General features: G+C 34.7%; 4 protein-coding genes across 16 annotated transcripts in view; 1 reads left to right on the forward strand and 3 right to left on the reverse strand.

The window, feature by feature from the left end:
* Window positions 1-817, reverse strand: part of LOC141405958 (uncharacterized) — a 21,019-nt gene extending 20,202 nt beyond the window's left edge. Inside the window, exons 1-2 of the mRNA XM_073990920.1 lie at window positions 580-817; window positions 1-372 (exon numbers count right to left, since the gene is read on the reverse strand). The exon at window positions 1-372 is cut by the window's left edge and continues 545 nt beyond it. Of these exons, the coding sequence (XP_073847021.1) occupies window positions 1-372; window positions 580-604 (397 nt within the window). The 5' untranslated portion in view covers window positions 605-817. The remainder of the gene's footprint in view (window positions 373-579) is intronic.
* LOC141405527 (antichymotrypsin-2-like) overlaps window positions 1-20,991 on the forward strand; it is a 167,941-nt gene that overhangs the window by 31,427 nt on the left and 115,523 nt on the right. The gene's annotated exons all lie outside the window — the stretch shown is intronic.
* Window positions 9,867-11,713, reverse strand: LOC141405716 (serine protease inhibitor 42Dd-like). The gene is made up of 4 exons (XM_073990380.1): window positions 11,519-11,713; window positions 10,366-11,282; window positions 10,150-10,294; window positions 9,867-10,071 (listed from the first exon to the last, which is right to left on the reverse strand). The coding sequence occupies exons 1-4, from the start codon at window positions 11,541-11,543 to the stop codon at window positions 9,947-9,949; spliced, it is 1,212 nt and encodes a 403-aa protein (XP_073846481.1). The 5' UTR covers window positions 11,544-11,713; the 3' UTR covers window positions 9,867-9,946.
* LOC141406402 (serine protease inhibitor 42Dd-like) lies at window positions 12,794-14,654 on the reverse strand. The gene is made up of 4 exons (XM_073991750.1): window positions 14,429-14,654; window positions 13,329-14,245; window positions 13,113-13,257; window positions 12,794-13,041 (listed from the first exon to the last, which is right to left on the reverse strand). The coding sequence occupies exons 1-4, from the start codon at window positions 14,451-14,453 to the stop codon at window positions 12,911-12,913; spliced, it is 1,218 nt and encodes a 405-aa protein (XP_073847851.1). The 5' UTR covers window positions 14,454-14,654; the 3' UTR covers window positions 12,794-12,910.

The raw sequence follows: 20,991 nt of genomic DNA on the forward strand, positions 1-20,991 counted from the left end.
CAGCAATTTTCAAATTTTCATTAACATATAAACGATTGGCCATTTTAAGAATGGGACCATTGGCCTTCGGAGTTTTAAAGAGTTCACTTAAAAATTCTCCATAATTTTGTACCACTTGACGTTTGTCTCCTTCGCCAAGATATAAAACTTTATGCATTTCTTCTGCCGTTTCTCCATCGGCTCCAGCAAAGCCCAGTGTCAAGCATGTTTGGATGGAAGCTGGCGAATAGACAACATTGGTGCTGAGGTGTTCGGGTGCCACAACTGAGAAGAGATTAGCTGCAAACAGATTACGACTTGCCTTGGCGGAGGGGGCTTTTGTTCCAGCGGCGATATAGTGAAAAACACAGCTTAATAATCCTATAAAGAGGGCTGGAAAGAAAATAGGAGGAAACATTATAATTTTGAAATTTCTTACATTAACCTGATCCACTCAGCTCCTCGAGACCTGTATTTCGGTATATGTGCAGGTGTTTCGCCGTGTTACACTAATTTTGACCTAAATAAAAACTTATAATACCGTTTCCTCATTGTCGTGGTATGGTATGGAATAAAAATATTAGTGTTTGGGTACTTTACCTGTTTGGATGACTAAGGAAGCCATATTGTTTATGTTACTTTGTAGTTGTATTTCCGATTCAGTCAATTTGGATGTTAAATTTGCTGGTGTTGAATTTTTCAACTAAGTTGGTGGTCTTATCCAATTGTTGCTAGTAAATATTCTTATTATTAATTTTGTTGATAATTTTTTTTTTTTTGTTTATGGAAGGGACTATTTTTTGTTCGATTACTGTCAGCAATCGTTGGTAGACTGATCGTTGTACATGACTTAGCATCATTTATTTATACTAGTTTTTAGTTGTGCGGGTTCTTAAATGCACATAAAGGAAGAAGGAATCCAACAAAGAGACTTTTTGTTGGTTTTTTTTAAGCCGAACATCCACAAACCATCTCACTTGGGAATATTTTGCATTTGCGGCTGGTATGGCTGAATTACACTGTACAACACAAAACATAATTACAAGATAATTCGGCCAGATTATGAAAGTGTATTTAGAATATATATTTAAAATATATATCAAGAAAATATATACATCAAGTTTGCCAACAAAACACCCACATATTTTGTACTTTTTTCGAGTGATGCATGAAAGTACCATGAAATTTAGTTTTAGACGAAAGGTGTTAAAAGAAGGAATATTCTAGACAAAATTTCACTGTAAGTCCCAGAACAAACTAGATATATAAGTAAAATACTTTGTTAAGAAAATAACGGTACAACATTAGATATTATGGGTTGAAATTATTTGTTAGACTTTTAGACTCTCTTAATTAAAATTTATTTCAAAAATCAAAATCTCCTAAAATGCTTCACCCTTTGGGGATTTTGCCAAAAGAAGAATATAGTCTTAAATCGTATATAAAAAGCGCCCGCTTTTGGAGATGTTAAATATTATAGATACAAATTTCTTTTGTTCAGGGACTCATAATGAAATTTGATTTGGAACATTTCTTCTTTTGACACAATCCCCAAAGGGTGAAGCATTTTAGGAGATTTTGATTTTTGAAATAAATTTTAATTAAGAGTCTAAAAGTCTAACAAATAATTTCAACCCATAATATCTAATTTTGTAACGTAATTTTCTTAACAAAGTATTTTACTTAGATATCTAGTTTGTTCTGGGACTTACAGTGAAATTTTGTGTACGATTTAGAGTTTTGGTGTATACGGGGACCTATAGTAAAATTTTATGACAAATCATTTGGTAGAATATTTTGATCTGATACGATCTCATTTAAAAAGAGTTTTTAAACGTTTTTGAAAAAAGGGACAAAAAAGACCCGTTTAGTGACTCGCCTGGTGGTTAATTTTTTTCATAAAAATATACCCCGCATTGTTGTCAATAATATTGCCAAAGACACTTTATACCTTAAATGCAAGGATTCCAATGAATCAGATGTCGAATATTTCAAAACCTGTAGAAATGGGCGGAATTTGCACGCCTATTTAGGTTACTTCCCGACGTAAACTTTCAAAACGTCGGTGCACGTGTCTTCTTTTTTCGGTCCACTTTCATAATCTGTGCGGGGCTTCTTGTAATTTAAAAAAAGTTGTTCAATTTTGTAGTACTGTGTTATCTGCGTAAAAGCATCAGTTTGTTTGTTGGTCTGCATGATATAAGATAATTTATTTTTTACACTTTCGGCCTTTGATATCCACCTCTCTGGTTTTGAACGCTCGTAAAATACATCTTTGTTGTGGTCGTCCTTGATCATAGGTCAGTGTGCCTGTGTGCAGATAAGACGGATGTTGGAAAATTACACATAGCCTCCTAACTACAAAACCTACAACCAAATTTTTTTAATTTTTTTTAATTTTTTTTCATAAAAATATACCCCTCATTGTTGTCAGTAATATTGCCAAAGACACTTTATACCTAAAATGCAAGGATTCCAATGAATCAGATGTCGAATATTTCAAAACCTGTAGAAATGGGCGGAATTTGCCACGCCTACTTAGGTTACTTCCCGACGTAAACTTTCAAAACGTCGGTGCACGTGTCTTCTTTTTTCGGTCCACTTTCATAATCTGTGCGGGGCTTCATGTAATTTAAAAAAAGTTAAATTTTGTAGTACTGTGTAATCTGCGTAAAAGCATCAGTTTGTTTATTTGTCTGCATGATATAAGATAACTTATTTTTTTACACTTTTAAAAATATCATTTTTAAAAGTTTTTTGAGAGTTCGGTCATTGATATCCTCCTCTCTGGTTCTGCACGCTCGTAAAATACATCTTTGTTGTTGTCGTCCTTGATCATAGGTCAGTGTGCCTGTGCGCAGATAAGACGGATGTTGGAAAATTACACTTAGGCTCCTAACTGCAAAACCTACAACCAAACTTAGTTTTGTTTCTTGGCAGCTATAGTGCGATGCATTTCCTTTGTGGTGTTGGGACGCGTAAGGTTTTTTTGGATGCTATATTCAGTTTTGTAACAAATCAAATATGATGAATACAATTTCTGAATGATGTACCACATGGGAGAGTTATATATGCCAACATTGAAAATGATGTTTGGCTAATCTAGCATAATATTGAAAATTTGTTTTGTTAGTTTTGTGCAGATTTTGTGAATTCTCGATTTTTTTGTTTACATTTGGATTTCTGAGAATGGATGAAAATTCTTGGAATATATAGGGGACTTTTATTATTATTATTATTTTTTTTTTTTTGATTTTGTGATAGGGCCAAAGGTTTAAATAGTAAACTGTTTGAGTTTTTTCTGTTCTAATTACCTAGATTTACCATGATTATATAGTGCGCCATATGCGAATCTAAAATTATTATACAAGAAACACATCAATAATAAAATTAACTAGGGTGTTGAAAAATCTTAATCTTAAAGTGCGTTCTCATAGCAACATGACATTGATTAAAAATAAAAAATAAATTATTTGTATAACAATTTCTAGTGTGTCAGCCATATGTCAAGTATTAAATACTTTGGCATTTTGCCACATTCCACATGAATTTTGGTTAATATATTTGTCATGATTTTATTGTTTTCGAAGCGAAATACAGTGAGCCACCAATTTAATTTTAATATACGCCTTAATCCACATGTTATTATTGTACAAAGAAATTATATATTCATATTTTATAATAGTCGTTGAACAGAGGGGAAATGTATGTTAAAAGTTGATTAAAACTCCTAACAAGCTCATTTGTGGTCCGATTGACGTAAAATTTGGCACAAATCATATTTTCGGTCTAAAGACTAACTCTACAGAAAATATTGAGAATTGGTCGAGATATAGATACAGCTCCAATATATATTGGCATCCGAGTTTAGATAAATCATACACCAAAAGCGTTATATAGATTTGATAGAACCAGAAAATTAAATAATGCATCCAAACTTAGACGATGTAAAAGTATGCCTAATTTGGTTTAAATCTGTCTTGATGTATTTGTAGTTAAGTCAATATATAATTTTTATTTCAAATTTTGTTAAAGTTGCACAAAAGCCACAATATTCCGTTTCCATTGTAAAAGAACTAAATTTGTCAATTTTGATTGGAAAGCCAGATGAAATTACTTCTAAAATAATACTGCATTTTTGAATTAATTCTAAATTAATGTCAGTAATTGCACCGGACAGTTCACAATTCGAAAAAAAGTTGCGTGATGTGTTCCCATCATTAGTATTTCCAAATCCTGCCTTGGGAAAATCGGCAATTAGACCTATGGGCCGATTCCGTACAGCGAGGCGAGTCATGTCGAGTCGTCTATCGTCTCTGTGACAAAATTTAAAAAATGCACTACGTACAGCGATAGAAAAAAATCGTCGATAACAAGTTATCGGTGATGTTGTGGAGCGTTTTTTGTTTTGATTTTAATAAATCAGAAAAAAATATCAAAGCAAGTTGTACACAAAAGTTATAGTTTTCTAAAATGATAAGCTCGGTGGAACTATTTTTTGATGATAGCGACGAAGATATAGTTAACGTAGCATCCATCAGACGACACTTAAGAGATAAATCGAATCCTTTAGAACTGCCATCAGTATTGTGAGTATGTTTGGTTTCCAACATTCATCAAAATAATTGTTAATTTTTTAGGTTTAAAGCATATTTTCGGCTTCCAAAAGACCCTGTTATTTATATAGTAGAGGCATTAAAAAACGACTTTAAACAAACCTGCAGATCAACAGCAATACAGCCACTCCTTAAAGTGTGTGCTGCTTTAAGGTTTTTTGTTTCTGTTAAAATGCCATTTTGTTTGTTAATAGCACTTTCAAGCGAGGTTAGAGATTTTAAAAGTTCGCTTTGAGTTGCGGTTTGCTCCTTAAGAATGTGGATCTTTTGGTCTTGCGGTTTATTTCGTTTCCTGCGTGTGGAGAATACGTTGTCAATCTCTACTTCATTTTGAGGTCTTTCATTTTCCACTTCAGCAGATTATCCAATTTCACTGTTATTACCATCCCATGTCTCTTCAATTCCGTAGATTGCACCTGCAGGATTTGAAAACATATTAATTTGCAGTAAGTCTGCTACCGCTTGCTCCATTGACGACAAAGATATTTCTTGTGATGGTCCACCACCTGTAGCTGTAATGTTCTTCTTATTTTGAGACATTTTTTCTTTAGTTTGGATTTAAAATGAGTCCACACTCTGTGCCATTCATCTGGTGTACGGGTTGGTGGATCACAACTATTTAATTGCTCCGCAACATCCTCCCACCCCTCATCAAAAGTGGCTTTAGTTTCCCCAAAAAGTCTGACTCCACGAGCTACGTTTGGGTGGTCTTCCATTTTTTGAACCAGCATTTCAAATTGCTGTTTTGTAGTAATTTTCACCATTATAAGCACTGAAACACCAAAAACGTATATAATATTAAGTAAATTCACTTAAAATAAATGAAAATGTTACTTACGATTCAATTTTTCGTTTTTATTCGTTAGTAAAAATGAACGGCGACAGCTAATTTGTTGTCGCCGGAAAATGAACATTACGGCGACAAAATTTGACGGCGTCAGGGGAATATTGCCGTACGGAATCTAAAAATTGCATTTGGCAACGCGACACGACTCGCCTCGCTGTACGGAATCGGCCCACTAAATTGTCTTTGAAATATTTTTATACCCTCCACCATAGGATGGGGGTATATTAAGTTTGTCACTACGTTTGTAACTACTCGAAATAATCATTGTAGACCCCACAAAGTATATATATTCTTGATCAGCGTGCAATTCTACATCGATATAGCCATGTCCGTCCGTCTGTCCGTCTGTGGAAATCACTCTAGCGTCCGTACGGATTGACGTAGGTTGATGAAATTTTGGGAAAATATGTTATATTTACGTAGGACTTTTGGTATTGAAAGCGGGCTATGTAGGTCCACGCTTTCGTATAGCCCCCATACAAAATGACGCGTGACGCGTCGTCGTTTTAAGGAATTTTTAAGATATTTGGCCCATTTTACCACCGAATTGGTTGTAATTTGGTATTTTGTGTCTCCTGAGGCCAAAAAATATTCCTACCAAAGTTGGGTTATATAGGTCCACGTTTTGGTATAGCCCCCATATAAGGCCCCATATAAAGTACGCGTCATTTTAATATATTTTGAATGTATTAGACCCATTTGACCAAAGAATCGGTTGTAACTTTGTATTTTGTGCTTCCAGAGGCTAAGAAACATTTCTACCATAAAATGTATATATAGGTCCACGTGTTGATATAGCCCCCATAATACAATATCTCCCGATTTTCGATATTTTGAACGTTTTAGCCTCATTATCACACCGATATGGCTGAAATTTGGTATTTAGTCTTCCTTAGGCGTATAAAACTTTCCCCCTGAAATTTGTAGGTATAGGTCCACGCCATCATATAGCCCCCATAGAACGGTACCTTCCGAATTTCGGTATTTTGAAGGTAGTGGCCACATTAATCCACCGAAATGGCTGAAATTTGTGGTGGAGGGTATAAAAAGTTCGGCCCGACCGAACTTAACGCTTTTCTTACTTGTTGTATCTCTTTTTTCTTCTTTCACAAATTTCTTTGTCTACCGTCACCGTTCTTTGTTGCCACTTCTTGATTGGAAGTTTATATGATATATGTAATAAATGCTCAAAAAGTCCAATTTTTTAATGAAGGATGGATAAACCGAACTTGCTTAAAATTTTGAAATCATTGTTCATATTCTAGTTGAGAAACAACACGGTGTGCCTTAACCAAATTTAAATGAAAGGCGCTTACACCTGGGAAGTTTTGCAGATTCTGAAACTACAATGCTCATAGATGAGAAATATCAAGAAACAAAAAAATCGCCGGAGGGACTTTCAAATAAATCGCGATTTAAGTTCGTATTTTTAGGGGTTCTTTAAGTTTTCACTATTTTGCGTGGAAACCGCGAGTCCTGTGTATATGGGCCTTAAGAAAATGTTGTAGCTGCAAAACTAACTGTTGGTGAAACCCTTACACATGGACAGATTTCGTGGATTCTGAAACAGCAATATTTATAGATAAGAAAAATAAAAAAAAAACAGAAAAAATAGCCTGAACGATTTTTAAATAAATCGCGATCAAAATTCACAACTTTAGGGTTTTTTATGTTTTCACGATTTTGTTTAGAAACCGCAAGTCTTATCGAATTGAGTCTAAAGAAAATGTTCTAGCTGTGAGAATTCTCTACAAGACTGACCTTAGGTTTCTTCGTAGGTTTTACCATTTTTGAGACATAGAGGTTCAGTTAAAAATTTTTAGGTTTTTATCTTAAGTCTTCAAGATTTTGCTTGGAAACCGCAAGTCATATCAAAATGAGACTGAAGCAAAATCGTGAAGACCTAAAGAGCTCCTAAAAATGTGAACTTAAATCGCGATTTATTTGAAAATCCCTCCGGCGATTTTTTGGTTTCTTGATATTTCTCATCTATGAGCATAGTAGTTTCAGAATCTGCGAAAACTTCCCAGGTGTAAGCACCTCCCATTTAAATTTGGTTAAGGCACACCGTGACAATCGTTTTTTTTTTCTGAATGTCGCAAACATATATAAAAATTTAGTTTTTATGGTGAATACGACAGAGCAAATAAGTTAGAAGTCTTGGCGAACGCTGAAACCAAAATCTTCTTACATTTTGAAAAAAATACCTTGCCTTAAAATTTTCATATTTTGAGCCTAAGTTGAGAAAAATAGCATTTTTTCGGAATGGCGCAAATATGCGCAACTTTTTATGATTGAATCTGATATTTGATACTTAATTGCACAAAACATCTGAAGAAACTATGGTCGGGAAACGACCATATATACTTTTTCAATATTGAAATTTTAGTTATGTTAAAAATTATCATAACTAGTAAAAAAGTGTCAGTCGGCTTTGCCGACAGATATATACCCTCAGGATGTATTTAAGGTCTCTTCAGAATTTTGTGGCTCTTTTTGGACATTTGAACTTGCCGATAAAAATGTGGATTAGGAATTAACTGCACTAAGACACAAATGTTGAACCTTTGTGGGGGAGGTACCTGAAGGAGTGGACCGATATGGCTTATCTTCGAGTTATAACTATGTTTGGACAAAATATTACAAAGGCCAAATTTGGCCGTTCGAGAGTTATCTTGCTCTCCATCCAATCATATGTTATGTTAGTGACTGTTGCAAACATATAATATGTTTGGATCCAAACATATTAATTGTATGCACCAAAATTTTATTTGTTTGCTGAATTCATTTTTCAGCGTGTAGGAAATGAATAAAAACAAATTTTGTTTTTTAGGGTCACCCTAGTATACACTTTGATACGTAAAAAGGTGCCTCATCGAAATAATTGTTTTTGGCCCCAACTATGTTTGGACAAAATTTGCTTCAAACAATCATCGGAGTCTCTATAAAGTATATACATATATTTTTGATCAGGGTAAAATTCTAAGTCGAAATAAAGATACATATCACAATATTTAAGATATAGCTCTGTAATTTTGTATAGAAGTTTATATATTACTATTAGGATGTTTGGTATTGCAAATGGGCTATATCCGTCCACGGTTTGGCATAGACCCCATTTAACGGTACCACACGATTTTCGGTTTTTTTAAGGTTTTAGCTTCATTATCACACTGAAATGGCTGAAATTCGGAACTTAGTCTTCGTTGGGGGTATAAAACTTCCCATAGAAATTTATTTCTGGTAATTTGAAGGTTGTGGCCTCAATATTGCACCGAAATGGCAGAAATTTGGTATTTAGTCTTTGTTGGAGGTAAAAGCCTTTCTGACTGAAATTCGTCTGTATAGGTCCACTTTTCGATATAGCCTTCATAGAACGGTACCTCCCGATTTTTGTATTTCTGAAGGTTGTGACGTCATTTAGTCCTCCATGGGGTTATTAAATATTCCAGAAGAGAATTATCAGTATAGGTCCGTGGTTTCCTATATCCACCATAGAAGCGTACCTCTTGATTTTCGGTATTTTGAAGGTTTTACCGAAATATCAGAAATTTGGTATTTGATACTAAAAACTTTCCCCCAGAATTATTGATACATGCAACGGTACCTTCCGAATTTCGGTATTTTCAACGTAAGCCACATTTTTTAACCAACTTGCTGAAGTTTGTTATTTAGTCTTCTCCGTAAACGAATGGAAACTAATTGTTCCATTTTACTTCAATATAACTCGTGATGGAGGGTAAAAGAAGTCCGGGCTGGCCGAACTTAAGGCCGTTCTTACTTGTTTTCTGTAAAATATCGATTGGGTTCGAATATGGACTATATCTGTTCACTGCTTCGGATAACTCCCACACAAATTCGGAAAAAGTGGAGTTTAAGAGCTCTTCTCGGGTAGTTTTGAATTTTTTTCAGTAGGTTGTCCTACCGGCCGTCCCCTTTACAGCGGTTCAATTTTTTTCCGGAATAAATCCATACTTCCTGAGATAGTGAACCAAAAGCTCAAAAGAACTTAAATCACTCGAGTGAAAGGTAACTCTCAAACTTGTTCAAAGATTTCTTCCAAGTTAGTACAATTTAATATTTCGAGTTCTCTATGAATCAGAAGTTTTGAAGCAAACTCGTGATAGAAAATCGATAATTTTTACAAAATGTTGCTGAAACAAATTTTCCGCACCTTTTACATTATACAACTGTAGATTTTAGAAATATTTGAAATAATTATTACAAATTATCGAGTAGACGGACAGGCATAATTATTGTGTCTGCTTCTCTTTTATTGTCAAAGGCTGAGGGTCAGCACAGCAGACTGATACTTTGTTACTTGTTTTATAACAAATTAATTTTAAAAGCTGTAGAAGCTACTCATCTTTATGCTGTCACGGATAACAGGCGAATTTACGTTGGAAAATGTTCATGCAGGAACATTTCCAACTTTTAACGACAGCATTTATTGAAGTTTTTTCTTTTTTATTCAAGAAAATATTTACATTTTCAAAATTTTTTTTTAAAATTTGGTCACATGACCAGCAAAGTAAACAGCTGTTTTACTGCGTATGGCAAACACAAAGGGATGATCAGCGTTAAAAATTTTCTGGTACATGTTACCTCTGATGAACATCAAATTCACATCTGGAAAAATATTTAAAAAACCGTTATTGCAATATCTTTGTATTGTATACTGGTATTGTTGTTTATAAATTCACTTACATGAAGCAGCTGCTGCTTCGGAACCGTCTTCATTGACATCTAAGAAAGCTTTGTGTTTAACATCAGAGACACTTTGGGATACACCAGTATTGGAAAACAAGTAGTTGAAATTAGCGGACTTAGAAAACATGGAATTTAAACCCATCTGTAAATACATAGAAACTATATGAATAAAAAAAAGATCATGATATGATATATTAATTACTCTAACTTTACCTTCTGCAAAGGTTCCTTCAAATCAAGATCGAATTCAATATGAAATTTCGGTAAAAATACATTAACATCATGTGTACGCAATTTCGAAGAAATCTCATTAAGATCCACATCCTTTAATTTCTCTTCCAACTTGGCCAAACCCTCAACATCATTGGGTAAAATAATCATCATTGATAAATCGGAATTTTCATAAGGCATTTCTAAAACTTTGGCTTCGTATTCTGGTAATTCACCATATTGGAATTCAGCATCCTGATACATCATATCAACCTGAACTTTATGTTTTTTATCCATTTTAAAATCCTGCTTACGTGTAAAAAAATCACCAAAAGGCTTCAACCATTTAGTCTTGAAATAAATGGCATTCACCAACACGGCACTGGTGTCATTGCCAACAGAACCAGGTTGCATAAGATTTTTGATTTTTTTCTCAGTTTGCTCCTCAACCCATGTGTTAATTTTGTTAATAGCTTCATCGGAATTTCCGAAATCTAAATTCTCCGCCTTGGCATCCAAATATTCAGTGGTAATTTTATTGTATTCCTCAGCAATTTTCAAATTTTCATTAACATATAAACGATTGGCCATTTTAAGAATGGGACCATTAGCCTTCGGAGTTTTAAAGAGTTCACTTAAAAATTCTCCATAATTTTGTACCACTTGACGTTTGTCTCCTTCGCCAAGATATAAAACTTTACGCATTTCTTCTGCCGTTTCACCACCGGCTCCAGCAAAGCCCAGAGTCAAGCATGTTTGTATGGAAGCTGGCGAATAGACAACATTTGTGCTAAGGTGTTCGGGTGCCACAACTGAGAAGAGATTAGCTGCAAATAAATTACGACTTGCTATCGGGGAGGGGGCTATTGTTCCAGCGGCGATATAGTGGAAAACACAGCTTAATATTCCTATAAAAAGGGCTGGAAAGAAAATAGGAGGACGAAACATTATAATTTAGTAATTTCTTACATTAACCGACTGGTGGACGTGGTCCGTAGCCTGATCCACTCAGCTCCTCGAGACCTGTATTTCGGAATATATGCAGGTGCTTCGCCGTGTTACACTAATTTTGACCTAAATAAAAACTTATAATACCCTTTCCTCGTTGTCGTGGTATGGTATGAAAATATGAACAATTCGTGTTTGGGTACTTCACCTGTTCGGATGACTAAGGAAGCCATATTGTTTATGTTACTTTATAGTTGTATTTTTGATTCACTCAATTTGGCGGATAAATTTGCTGGTGCTGATTTTAAATATTCTTATTATTAATTTTGTTGTTATTTTTTTTTTCTTTATGAAGGGACTATTTTTTGTTCAATTACTGTCAGCAATCGTTGGTAGACTGATCGTTGTACATAACTTAGCATCATTTATTTATACGAGTTTCTAGTTGTGCGGGTCCCTTAAATGCACTTAAAGTAAGAAGGAATCCAACAGAGAGAATTGTTGTTGTTTTTTAAACCGAACATCCACAAACATCTCAGTTGCCAATATTTTGCATTTGCGGCTTGATATGACTGAATTACACTGTACAACACAAAAAATAATTACAAGATAATTCGGCCAGATTATGAAAGTGGACTGAACAAATGAAGACACGTGTATCTGCGTTTTGAAATTTTACGTCGGGAAGTAGCGTAAATAGGCGCGGCAAGTTCCGCCCATTTCTACAGGTTTTGAAATATTCGACATCGGATTGCTTGGAATCCTTGCATTTTAGGTATAAAGTGTCTTTGGCAATATTACTGACAACAATGCGGGGTATCTTTTTTTTGCCGAAAAATTCCAATGAATCTGATGTCGAATATTTCAAAACCTGTAGGAATGGGCGGAATTTGTCACGCCTTCTTAGGTGACTTCCAAAACGTCGGTCCACTTTCATAATCTGTACGCGGCTTCTTCAATTCAATTTTGTTGTACTGTGTTATCTGCGTAAAAGCATAGGTTTGCTTGTTGGTCTGCATTTTATAAAATAATTTATTTTGTACACTTTTAAAAACATAATTTTTAAAAGTTTTTTGACAGTTCGGCCATTGATATTCTTCTCTTAGATTGTGGCATTAAAACCGCCTTAAGCAATATGAATGTCATATTCTGTACAGCGGATATGTGCTGGTTCCGTACGCTCGTAAAATACATCTTTGTTGTGGTCATCCTTGATCACAGGTCAGTGCCTGTGCGCAGATAAGACGGATGTTGGAAAATGATACTTAGCCTCCTAACTACAAAAACTACAACCAAACTTTGTTCTGTTTCTTGGAAGCTATAGTGCGATGCATTTCCTTTATGGTGTTGAGACGCGTAAGGCCTTTTTGGGGTAAAAATTGGAAATGTCCACATAGAGCATGATGTGAGACATGTTGTTTTTTTAATTGTTGACATTATTTGTTTACTTTCGGATTTCTTAAAATAAATGAAAATAACGGAATTTTCCTTATTCAATTTTCAACGACAGAATTTATTTAAGTTTTTTCTTTTTGTCAAGAAAAGATATACATTTTCAAAATTTTTCTGAATTTTATGAATAAAATAATAATAACATCTTTTAAAATTTGGTCACATGACCAGCAAAGTAAACAGCTGTTTTACTGCGTATGGCAAACACAAAGGGATGATCAGCCTTAAAAGTTTTCTGGTCTGGGTTTCTGAAATCACTGTTGAATAGCAATTTCACATCTGGAAAATATTTTAAAAAATCGTTATCGCAATATCATTGTAGTGGTATTGTTGTTTATAAATTCACTTACATGAAGCAGCTGCTGCCTCTGAACCGTCTTCATTGACATCTAAGAAAGCTTTGTGTTTAACATCGGAGACTCTTTGTGGTGCACCAGCATTGGAAAACAAGTAGTTGAAATTAGCGGAATTAGAAAACATGGAATTCAAACCCATCTGTAAATACATAGAAACTATATGAATAAAAAAATGATCATTATATGATACATTAATTACTCCAACTTTACCTTCTGCAAAGGTTCCTTCAAATCAAAATCGAATTCAATATGGAATTTCGGTAAAAATACATCAGCATCATTTGTACGCAATTTCGAAGAAATCTCATTAAGATCCACACCCTTTAATCTTTCTTCCAATTTGGCCAAACCTTCAACATCATTGGGTAAAATAATCATCATTGATAAATCGGAATTTTCATACGGCATTTCCAAAACTTTGGCTTCGTATTCTGGTAATTCACCATATTGGAATTCAGCATCCTGATACATCATATCAACCTGAACTTTATGCTTGTTATCCATTTTAAATTCCTGCTTACGTGTTGCAAAATCAATAAAAGACTTCAACCATTTAGTCTTGAAATAAATGGCATTCACCAACATGGCACTGGTTCCACCGTCAACAGAACCAGGTTGCATAAGATTTTCGATTTTTTTCTCAGTTTGCTCCTCAACCCATGTGTTAATTTTGTTAATAGCTTCCTGGGAATTTCGGAAATCTACATTCTCCGCCTTGGCATCCAAATATTCAGTGGTAATTTTATTGTATTCCTCAGCAATTTTCAAATTTTCATTAACATATAAACGATTGGCCATTTTAAGAATGGGACCATTAGCCTTCGGAGTTTTAAAGAGTTCACCTAAAAATTCTCCATAATTTTGTACCACTTGACGTTTGTCTCCTTCGCCAAGATATAAAACTTTACGCATTTCTTCTGCCGTTTCTCCATCGGCTCCAGCAAAACCCAATGCCAAGCATGTTTGTATGGAAGCTGGTGAATAGACAACATTAGTGCTGAGGTGTTCGGGTGCCACAACTGAGAAGAGATTAGCTGCAAACAGATTACGACTTGCCTTGGCGGATGGGGCTATTGTTTCAGCGGCGATATAGTGAAGAACACAGCTTAATATGCCTATAAAGAGGGCTGGAAAGAAAATAGGAGGAGGAAACATTTTAATTTTGAAATTTCTTACATTAACCTGATCCACTCAGCTCCTCGAGACCTGTATTTCAGTATATATGCAGTTGGTACGAATGTTTCGCCGTGTTACGCGAATGGTCGTGGTATGGTATGAAAATATGAACAATTAGTGTTTGGGTACTTCACCTGTTCTGATGACTAAGGAAACCATATTGTTTATGTTACTTTATAGTTGTATTTTCGATTCAGTCAATTTGGATGTTAAATTTGCTGGTGTTGAATTTTTCAACTATGTTCATGGTCTTATCAAATTGTTGTTAGTAAATATTATTATTAGTTTTGTTGTGAATTTTTTTTGTTTATGGAAGGGATTATTTTTTGTTCGATTACTGTCAGCAATCATTGGTAGACTGATCCTTATACATGAGTTAGCATCATTTATTTATACTAGTTTTTAGTTGTGCGGGTTCTTAAACACATAAAGTAAGAAGGAATTCAACAAAAAGACTTTATGTTGTTTTTTTAAGCCGAACATCCACAAACCATCTCACTTGCCAATATTTTGCATTTGCGGCTTGGTATGGCTGGATTACACTGTACAACACAAAAAATATACAAGATAATTCGGCCAGATTATTAAAGTGGACCGAAAAAAGAAGACACGTGTATCGGAGTTTTGAAAATTTACATCGGGAAGTAGCCTAATTGGGCGTGACAAGTTCCGCCCATTTCTACAGGTTTTGAAATATTCAACATCAGATTCCTTGGAATCCTTGCATTTTAGGTATAAAGTGTCTTTGGCAATATTACTGACAACAATGCGGGGTATCATTTTGTGAAAAAATTAACCCCTATGCGAGTCACTAAACGGGTCCTTTTGGTCCCTTTCTTCAAAAACGTTTAAAAACTCCTCTTAAATGAGATCGTATCAGATCAAAATATTCTACAAAATCGAATATTGGTGGCGTCGTTTTTTATTGGGATAGCTAATACAATTTTGTTGTTTTCAAAATAGTCTGGCTTAATCCCATTGTTGTTGTTTTATTATTTTAAAGCAACTAATTTATTAGTGGAAAAAGGTTTGGCATTGTTCGCCATGGGGTAAGGCAGGATTGTATCGAAAACACTTTCGTCGGACTTGTGTTAGGTTGCCAAAGAAAACCTTCTCATTCTCATAAAATCACGTTTTATGGTTAATTTTGTACTTTATCTGAGTTTATTAATTTTTGTCCCACAAAACTTCATTCTATATAGAAGGCGTCAAAGACAAAAATATTCTCCATCAAATTTCAATATAAGTCGCCGAATAAATGAAATATCTATTTACAATATATATCAAGAAACTATATATATCAAATTTGCCAACAAAACACCCAAATATTTTTTGAATAAATTTGTTTTGTTCTTTTTTCGAGTTGATGCATGAAATTTAGTTTTAGACGAAAGGTGTCAAAAGAAGAAATATTCTAGACAAAATTTTGCTGTAAGTCCCTGAGCAAACTAGATATTTAACTAAAGTACTTTGTTAAGAAAATGACGGTTCAAAATTCGATACACGTCGGTACACGTGTCTTCTTTTTTTGGTCCACTTTCACAATCTGTGCGGGGCTTCTTGTAATTTTAAAAATAAGTTCAATTTTGTAGTACTGTGTTATCTGTGTAAAAGCATCAGTTTGTTTGTTGGTCTGCATGATATAAGATAATTTATTTTCTTTTTACACTTTTAAAAATATCATTTTCAAAAGTTTTTTTAGAGTTCGGCCATTGATATCCTCCTCTCTGGTTCTGTACGCTCGTAAAATACATCTTTGTTGTGGTCGTCCTTGATCATAGGTCAGTGTGCCTGTGCGCTGATAAAACGGATGTTGGAAAATTACGCTTAGCCTCCTAACTACAAAACCTACAACCAAACATTGTTTTGTTTCTTGGCAGCTATAGTGCGATGCATTTCCTTTGTGGTGTTGGGACGAGTAAGGTTTTTTTGGATGCTATATTTAGTTTTGTAAAAAATCAAATATGATGAATAGAATTTCTGAATGATGTACCACATGGGAGAGTTATATATGCCAACATTGAAAATGATGTTTGGCTAATCTAGCATAATATTGAAAATTTGTTTTGTTAGTTTTGTGCAGATTTTGTGATTTTTGGCATTCTATACATATGTTTACAGTGTTAATACCTAATATATTGTTAATACCTAATATAAGTGTTAATACCTAATATAATCGTCGGTTTTAATTCCCTTGTCTTACATTATTTGTATACATTTGGATTTCTGAGAATGGATGAAAATTCTAAGCATATATTGGGGACTTTTATTATTTTTTTTTTTGATTTTGTGATAGGGCCAAGGGTTTAAATAGTAAACTGTTTGAGTTTTTTCTGTTCTAATTACGTAGATTTACCATGATTATATAGTGCGCCAAATGCGAACCTAAAATTATTATACAAGAAACTCGGCATTAATAATATTAACTAATTATATAAGGTGTTGAAAAATCTTAATCTTAAAGTGCGTTCTACATAGCAACATGACATTGATTAAAAATAAAAAATAAATTATTTGAATAACAATTTCTAGAGTGTCAGCCTTATGTCAAGTATTAAATACTTTGCATTTTGCCACATTCCCCATGAATTTTGGTTCCTATATTTGTCATGATTTTACTGTTTTCGAAACGAAATACAGTGAGTCACCAATTTAATTTTAATATACGTCTTAATCCACCTGTTACTATTGTTCAAAGAAATTATATATTCATATTTTATAATAGTCGTCTGCAGAAAATGATGAAAGATCCCTGCCCTGTAAAGCTATATCAAAATCTGATCCGATTTTCAAAATTTTTGGTAGAAATCGCTTTTTAGCCACAATAATGAACTGGTAAAGTCTTTTCATCGATCGGGCCATAATTGTGACATTTATAGTCCGGTCAAAATAGACATTGAAATAGCAAAAATTCCCACAGAGCTGAATTTTGGTGGAGAACTAGGGTTTGCCATTAGAAGCAATGTCCTAAAAGTAACCATCGATCCCATGTGTGCAAAAAAAAAAAATATTCGGTGTCAAAGGTCAAACTTTAAGGTTTTTTATTTTTATTTTTTGAAAACGGTTGATCTAATCAAAAAGTGACTAAACTAAATATTGTAGACAGAAAAATTATCTACAAGTTTGACATTTATATTTTTTTTCCTACAAGGAAACATTCTTGAGATATAGCTGTTCTAAAAAACACATGATTTTTATGCACTCATAAGTGAAATATGCACATATTCAGACGAACTGGCTAAAATAAGCGAAGTAATCGGGTCTGTCCCCCAAAAAAAATATATTTTCTTGAAGAGCGAAATTATAGCTATCTTCTAAAAAAAATCCAACAAAATCGGAGCGTGTTTAGTAGAGTTATTCAATGTTAGAGTCATTTTATGCATTTTATGCAAAAATAGCCCATTTAACCCACATGTATAATCGAAAGCCCTACGGGAACGACTCCAACGAAAACTCTCCGATTTTTTTCAAGTTTTTTCCGAAGGTAGGGATTGTTGAGCTGATTACGGAAATGTATAATTTTCAACAGTTGCGGATCCGGTTCGCCGGTTATTCGACCAGAAAGGCCAAATTTGAAAACCGGGTTAGACCCGGTTCTGCTGAACCGATTACTGGAAAGTGGATATCGTTTGAAAGCTTACGGAAGTATCTAACACATAGTGGCGTTACTTTAACCGGTTCTCCTCACAATGTACTTACGCGGCTAATTTTTTATTTGACCTTTACATCGCTATATCTCGAAAATGGTAAGTCTTTTTTTAAGAATCATAAAGACAACTCTTGTAGACAATTATTGAATCTACAACTTTTACTTTAACCGGCTTTTGCTAAGTCTTAGAGAAAAATTAGTCTGAGAAAAATTAAAAAAAAAAACTGAATAATGCCTCCAAAAATTACCTTTGACCCCGAATAACTTATTTTGCACACATGGGATCGATAGGGACTTTTAGGACGTTGCTTCTAATGGCCAACCCTAGCTCTCCACCGAAATTCAGCTTTGTGGGAATTTTTGCTATTTCCCCCTTATACGCATGTCTACTTTGACTGTACTATTAGGGAATTTTGGTGAAAATGCGCCTTTGTCCCAACAAAACAAAACGAAATAAAGATCGCTATGTTGGCTCGGGTTAACCTTAACCGATCGCCATAAAATTTCATGTATAAGGTGTTTGGCTCAAATGGAAAGAAAGGGGTCCACGGAGAAAAAAATATGCAGGAAACAAATAACATGTTTGGGTGCAAACAAATAATATGTTTGGATCCAAACATATTATTTGTATGCACCAACATTTTATTTGTTTGCTGAATGCTTTTTTCAGCGTGTAGGAAATCAATAAAAACAAATTTTGTTTTTAGGGTCACCATAGTATACACTTTGATACGCGCAAAATGTGCCTCATCGAAATAATTGTTTTTGGCTCCAACTATGTTTGTACAAAATTTGTTTCAAACAATTTGAAGTCGATTTAGCCATGTCTGTTTGTATGTCTGGAACGGATCTACAGATTTGTTTTAAATTTTGGGAATCGTTATATGTTGTCCAAACTTAGTTAAAGTTCGAAGATGAGCCATGTAGGTCCACTACTTCGGGTACCTCCCCCAAAAATGTTAATTATACCCTCCACCCTAATATGGAGGGTATAATTTAATTTGTCATTTCGTTTGTAACACATCAAAATATTCATCGGAGACCCTATAAGTTATAGATATTTTTGATCAGGGTAATATTCTAAGTCGATATAACCATGTCCGTCTCCTCGCCGTCCGCCCGTTTGTTGAAATCATGATACAGATCACAATTTTTAGGATATGGCTTTGTAATTTGGTATAGAAGTGTTTGATATTGCAAATGGCCTATATCCGTCCATGTTGTGATATAGCCCCCATAGAACAGTACTACCCGATTTTCGGTATTTTGAAGGTTTTAGCCTCATTTCACACCGAAATGGCTGAAATTTGGTATTTAGTCTTCGATGGGGGTACTAAACGTTCCCCCAGAAATTTGCTGATATAGATCCACGCCTTCATATAGCCCCCATAGAACGGTACCTCCCGATGTTCGGTATTTTGAAGGTTGTGGCCCCAATAATCTACCGAAATAGCTAAAATTTGGCATTTGGTCTGCATTAGCGGTATTAAACATTCCATATGAAATTTATCGGTATAGGTTCTCGCCTTCATATAGCCCCCAATAGAACATACCTCCCCATTTTCAGTGTTTTGAAGGTTTTGACCTCAATATTCCTCAGAAATGGCGGACATTTGGTACTTAGTCTTCGTTGGGGGTATAAAAATTTCCCCAAGAAATTTGTCCACGCCTTGATATAGCCCCCCATACAAAGGTTCCTCCCTGTTTCCGGTATTTTGAAGGTTGTGGTCACAATAATCCTCCCAAATGGCTGGAATTTGGTCTTCATTTGCGGTATTAAAAGTTCCACATGAAATTTGTCGGTATAGGTCCACGCCTTCATATAGCCCCCATAGAAAGGTACCTCCCTGTTGCGGCCTCAATATTCCACCGAAATGGCTGAAATTTGGTATTTGGTCTTCATTTGGGGTATTAGACGTTCAATATGAAATTTGTCGGTATACGCCCATAGAACGGTACCTCCCTATTTCCGGTAATTTGAAGGTTGGGGTCTCAATATTCCACCGAAATAGCTGAAATTTGGTATTTAGTCTTTGTTGGAGGTAAAAGCCTTTCTGACTAAAATTTGTCGGTATAGGTCCACGTTTCGATATAGCCCCCATAAAACGGTACCTCCCGATTCTCGTAATTCTGAAAGTTGTGACGTCAATATCCCACTGAAAGACCGAAATTTGTTATTTAGTCTTCCATGGGATTATAACATATTCCAGAAGAGAATTATCCGCGGATTACTATATCCTCTATAGAAGCGTACCTCTTGATTTTCGGTATTTTGAAGGTTTTACCGAAATATCGGAAATTTGGTATTTGAGCCTAAAATCTTTCCCCCAGAATTATTGATATAGCCCCCATGCAACGGTACCTTCCGAATTTCGGTATTTTGAACATAAGCCACATTTTCTAACCGAACTTGCTGAAATTTCGTATTTAGTCTTCTTCGTAAACAAAAGTAAACTAATTGTTCCATTTTACATCAATACAACTCGTGATAGAGGGTAAAACAAGTTCGGCCTGGCAGAACATAACTCCGTTTTTATTTGTTTTCTGTAAAATACTGTGGGCGAGAACTCTAAAGAGGAGCAATCGATTTGATCCAACTTTGCACATCGTATTATTTCTTCCAAATATGGTTTGGGTTCGAATATGAACAATATCTGTTCACTGCTTCGGATAACTCCCACACAAATTCAGAAAAAGTGAAGTTTAAGAGCTCTTCTCGGATAGTTTTGAATTTTTTCCAGTAGGTTGTCCTACCGGATTTCCCCTTTACAACGACCCTTTTTTCCGGAATAAATCCATACTTCCTGAGATAGTGAACCAAAAGCTCAACAGAACCCTACCGGTGCATACTTAAATCACTAGAGTGCAAGTTAACTCTCAAACTTGTTCAAAGATTTCTTTTAAGTTATTACAATTTAATATTTCGAGTTCTCTATGAATCAGATGTTTACCTTCTAAAAAATTTCTGTGTATATGCCAATGAATTGGTACAGTTCCACACTACGGTACCTATAGATTCCACGCATATTCAAGCAAACTCGTGATACA

This window comes from Musca autumnalis, unplaced genomic scaffold, assembly GCF_047663935.1.
Source record: "Musca autumnalis isolate F117 unplaced genomic scaffold, ASM4766393v1 scaffold_5, whole genome shotgun sequence".
Lineage (NCBI taxonomy): Eukaryota > Metazoa > Arthropoda > Insecta > Diptera > Muscidae > Musca > Musca autumnalis.

Excerpts from the sequence above, each read along its gene's own strand:
- LOC141405716 (XM_073990380.1), bottom strand. The coding sequence starts at position 11,543 with ATGGCTTCCTTAGTCATCCGAACAG. Across the intron at positions 11,283-11,518 it reads TTCCTTAGTCATCCGAACAG|CCCTTTTTATAGGAATATTA; the intron begins GTGAAGTACCCA and ends TTTTCTTTCCAG. Across the intron at positions 10,295-10,365 it reads TGAAGGAACCTTTGCAGAAG|ATGGGTTTAAATTCCATGTT; the intron begins GTAAAGTTAGAG and ends ATGTATTTACAG.
- LOC141406402 (XM_073991750.1), bottom strand. The coding sequence starts at position 14,453 with ATGGTTTCCTTAGTCATCAGAACAG. Across the intron at positions 14,246-14,428 it reads TTCCTTAGTCATCAGAACAG|CCCTCTTTATAGGCATATTA; the intron begins GTGAAGTACCCA and ends TTTTCTTTCCAG. Across the intron at positions 13,258-13,328 it reads TGAAGGAACCTTTGCAGAAG|ATGGGTTTGAATTCCATGTT; the intron begins GTAAAGTTGGAG and ends ATGTATTTACAG.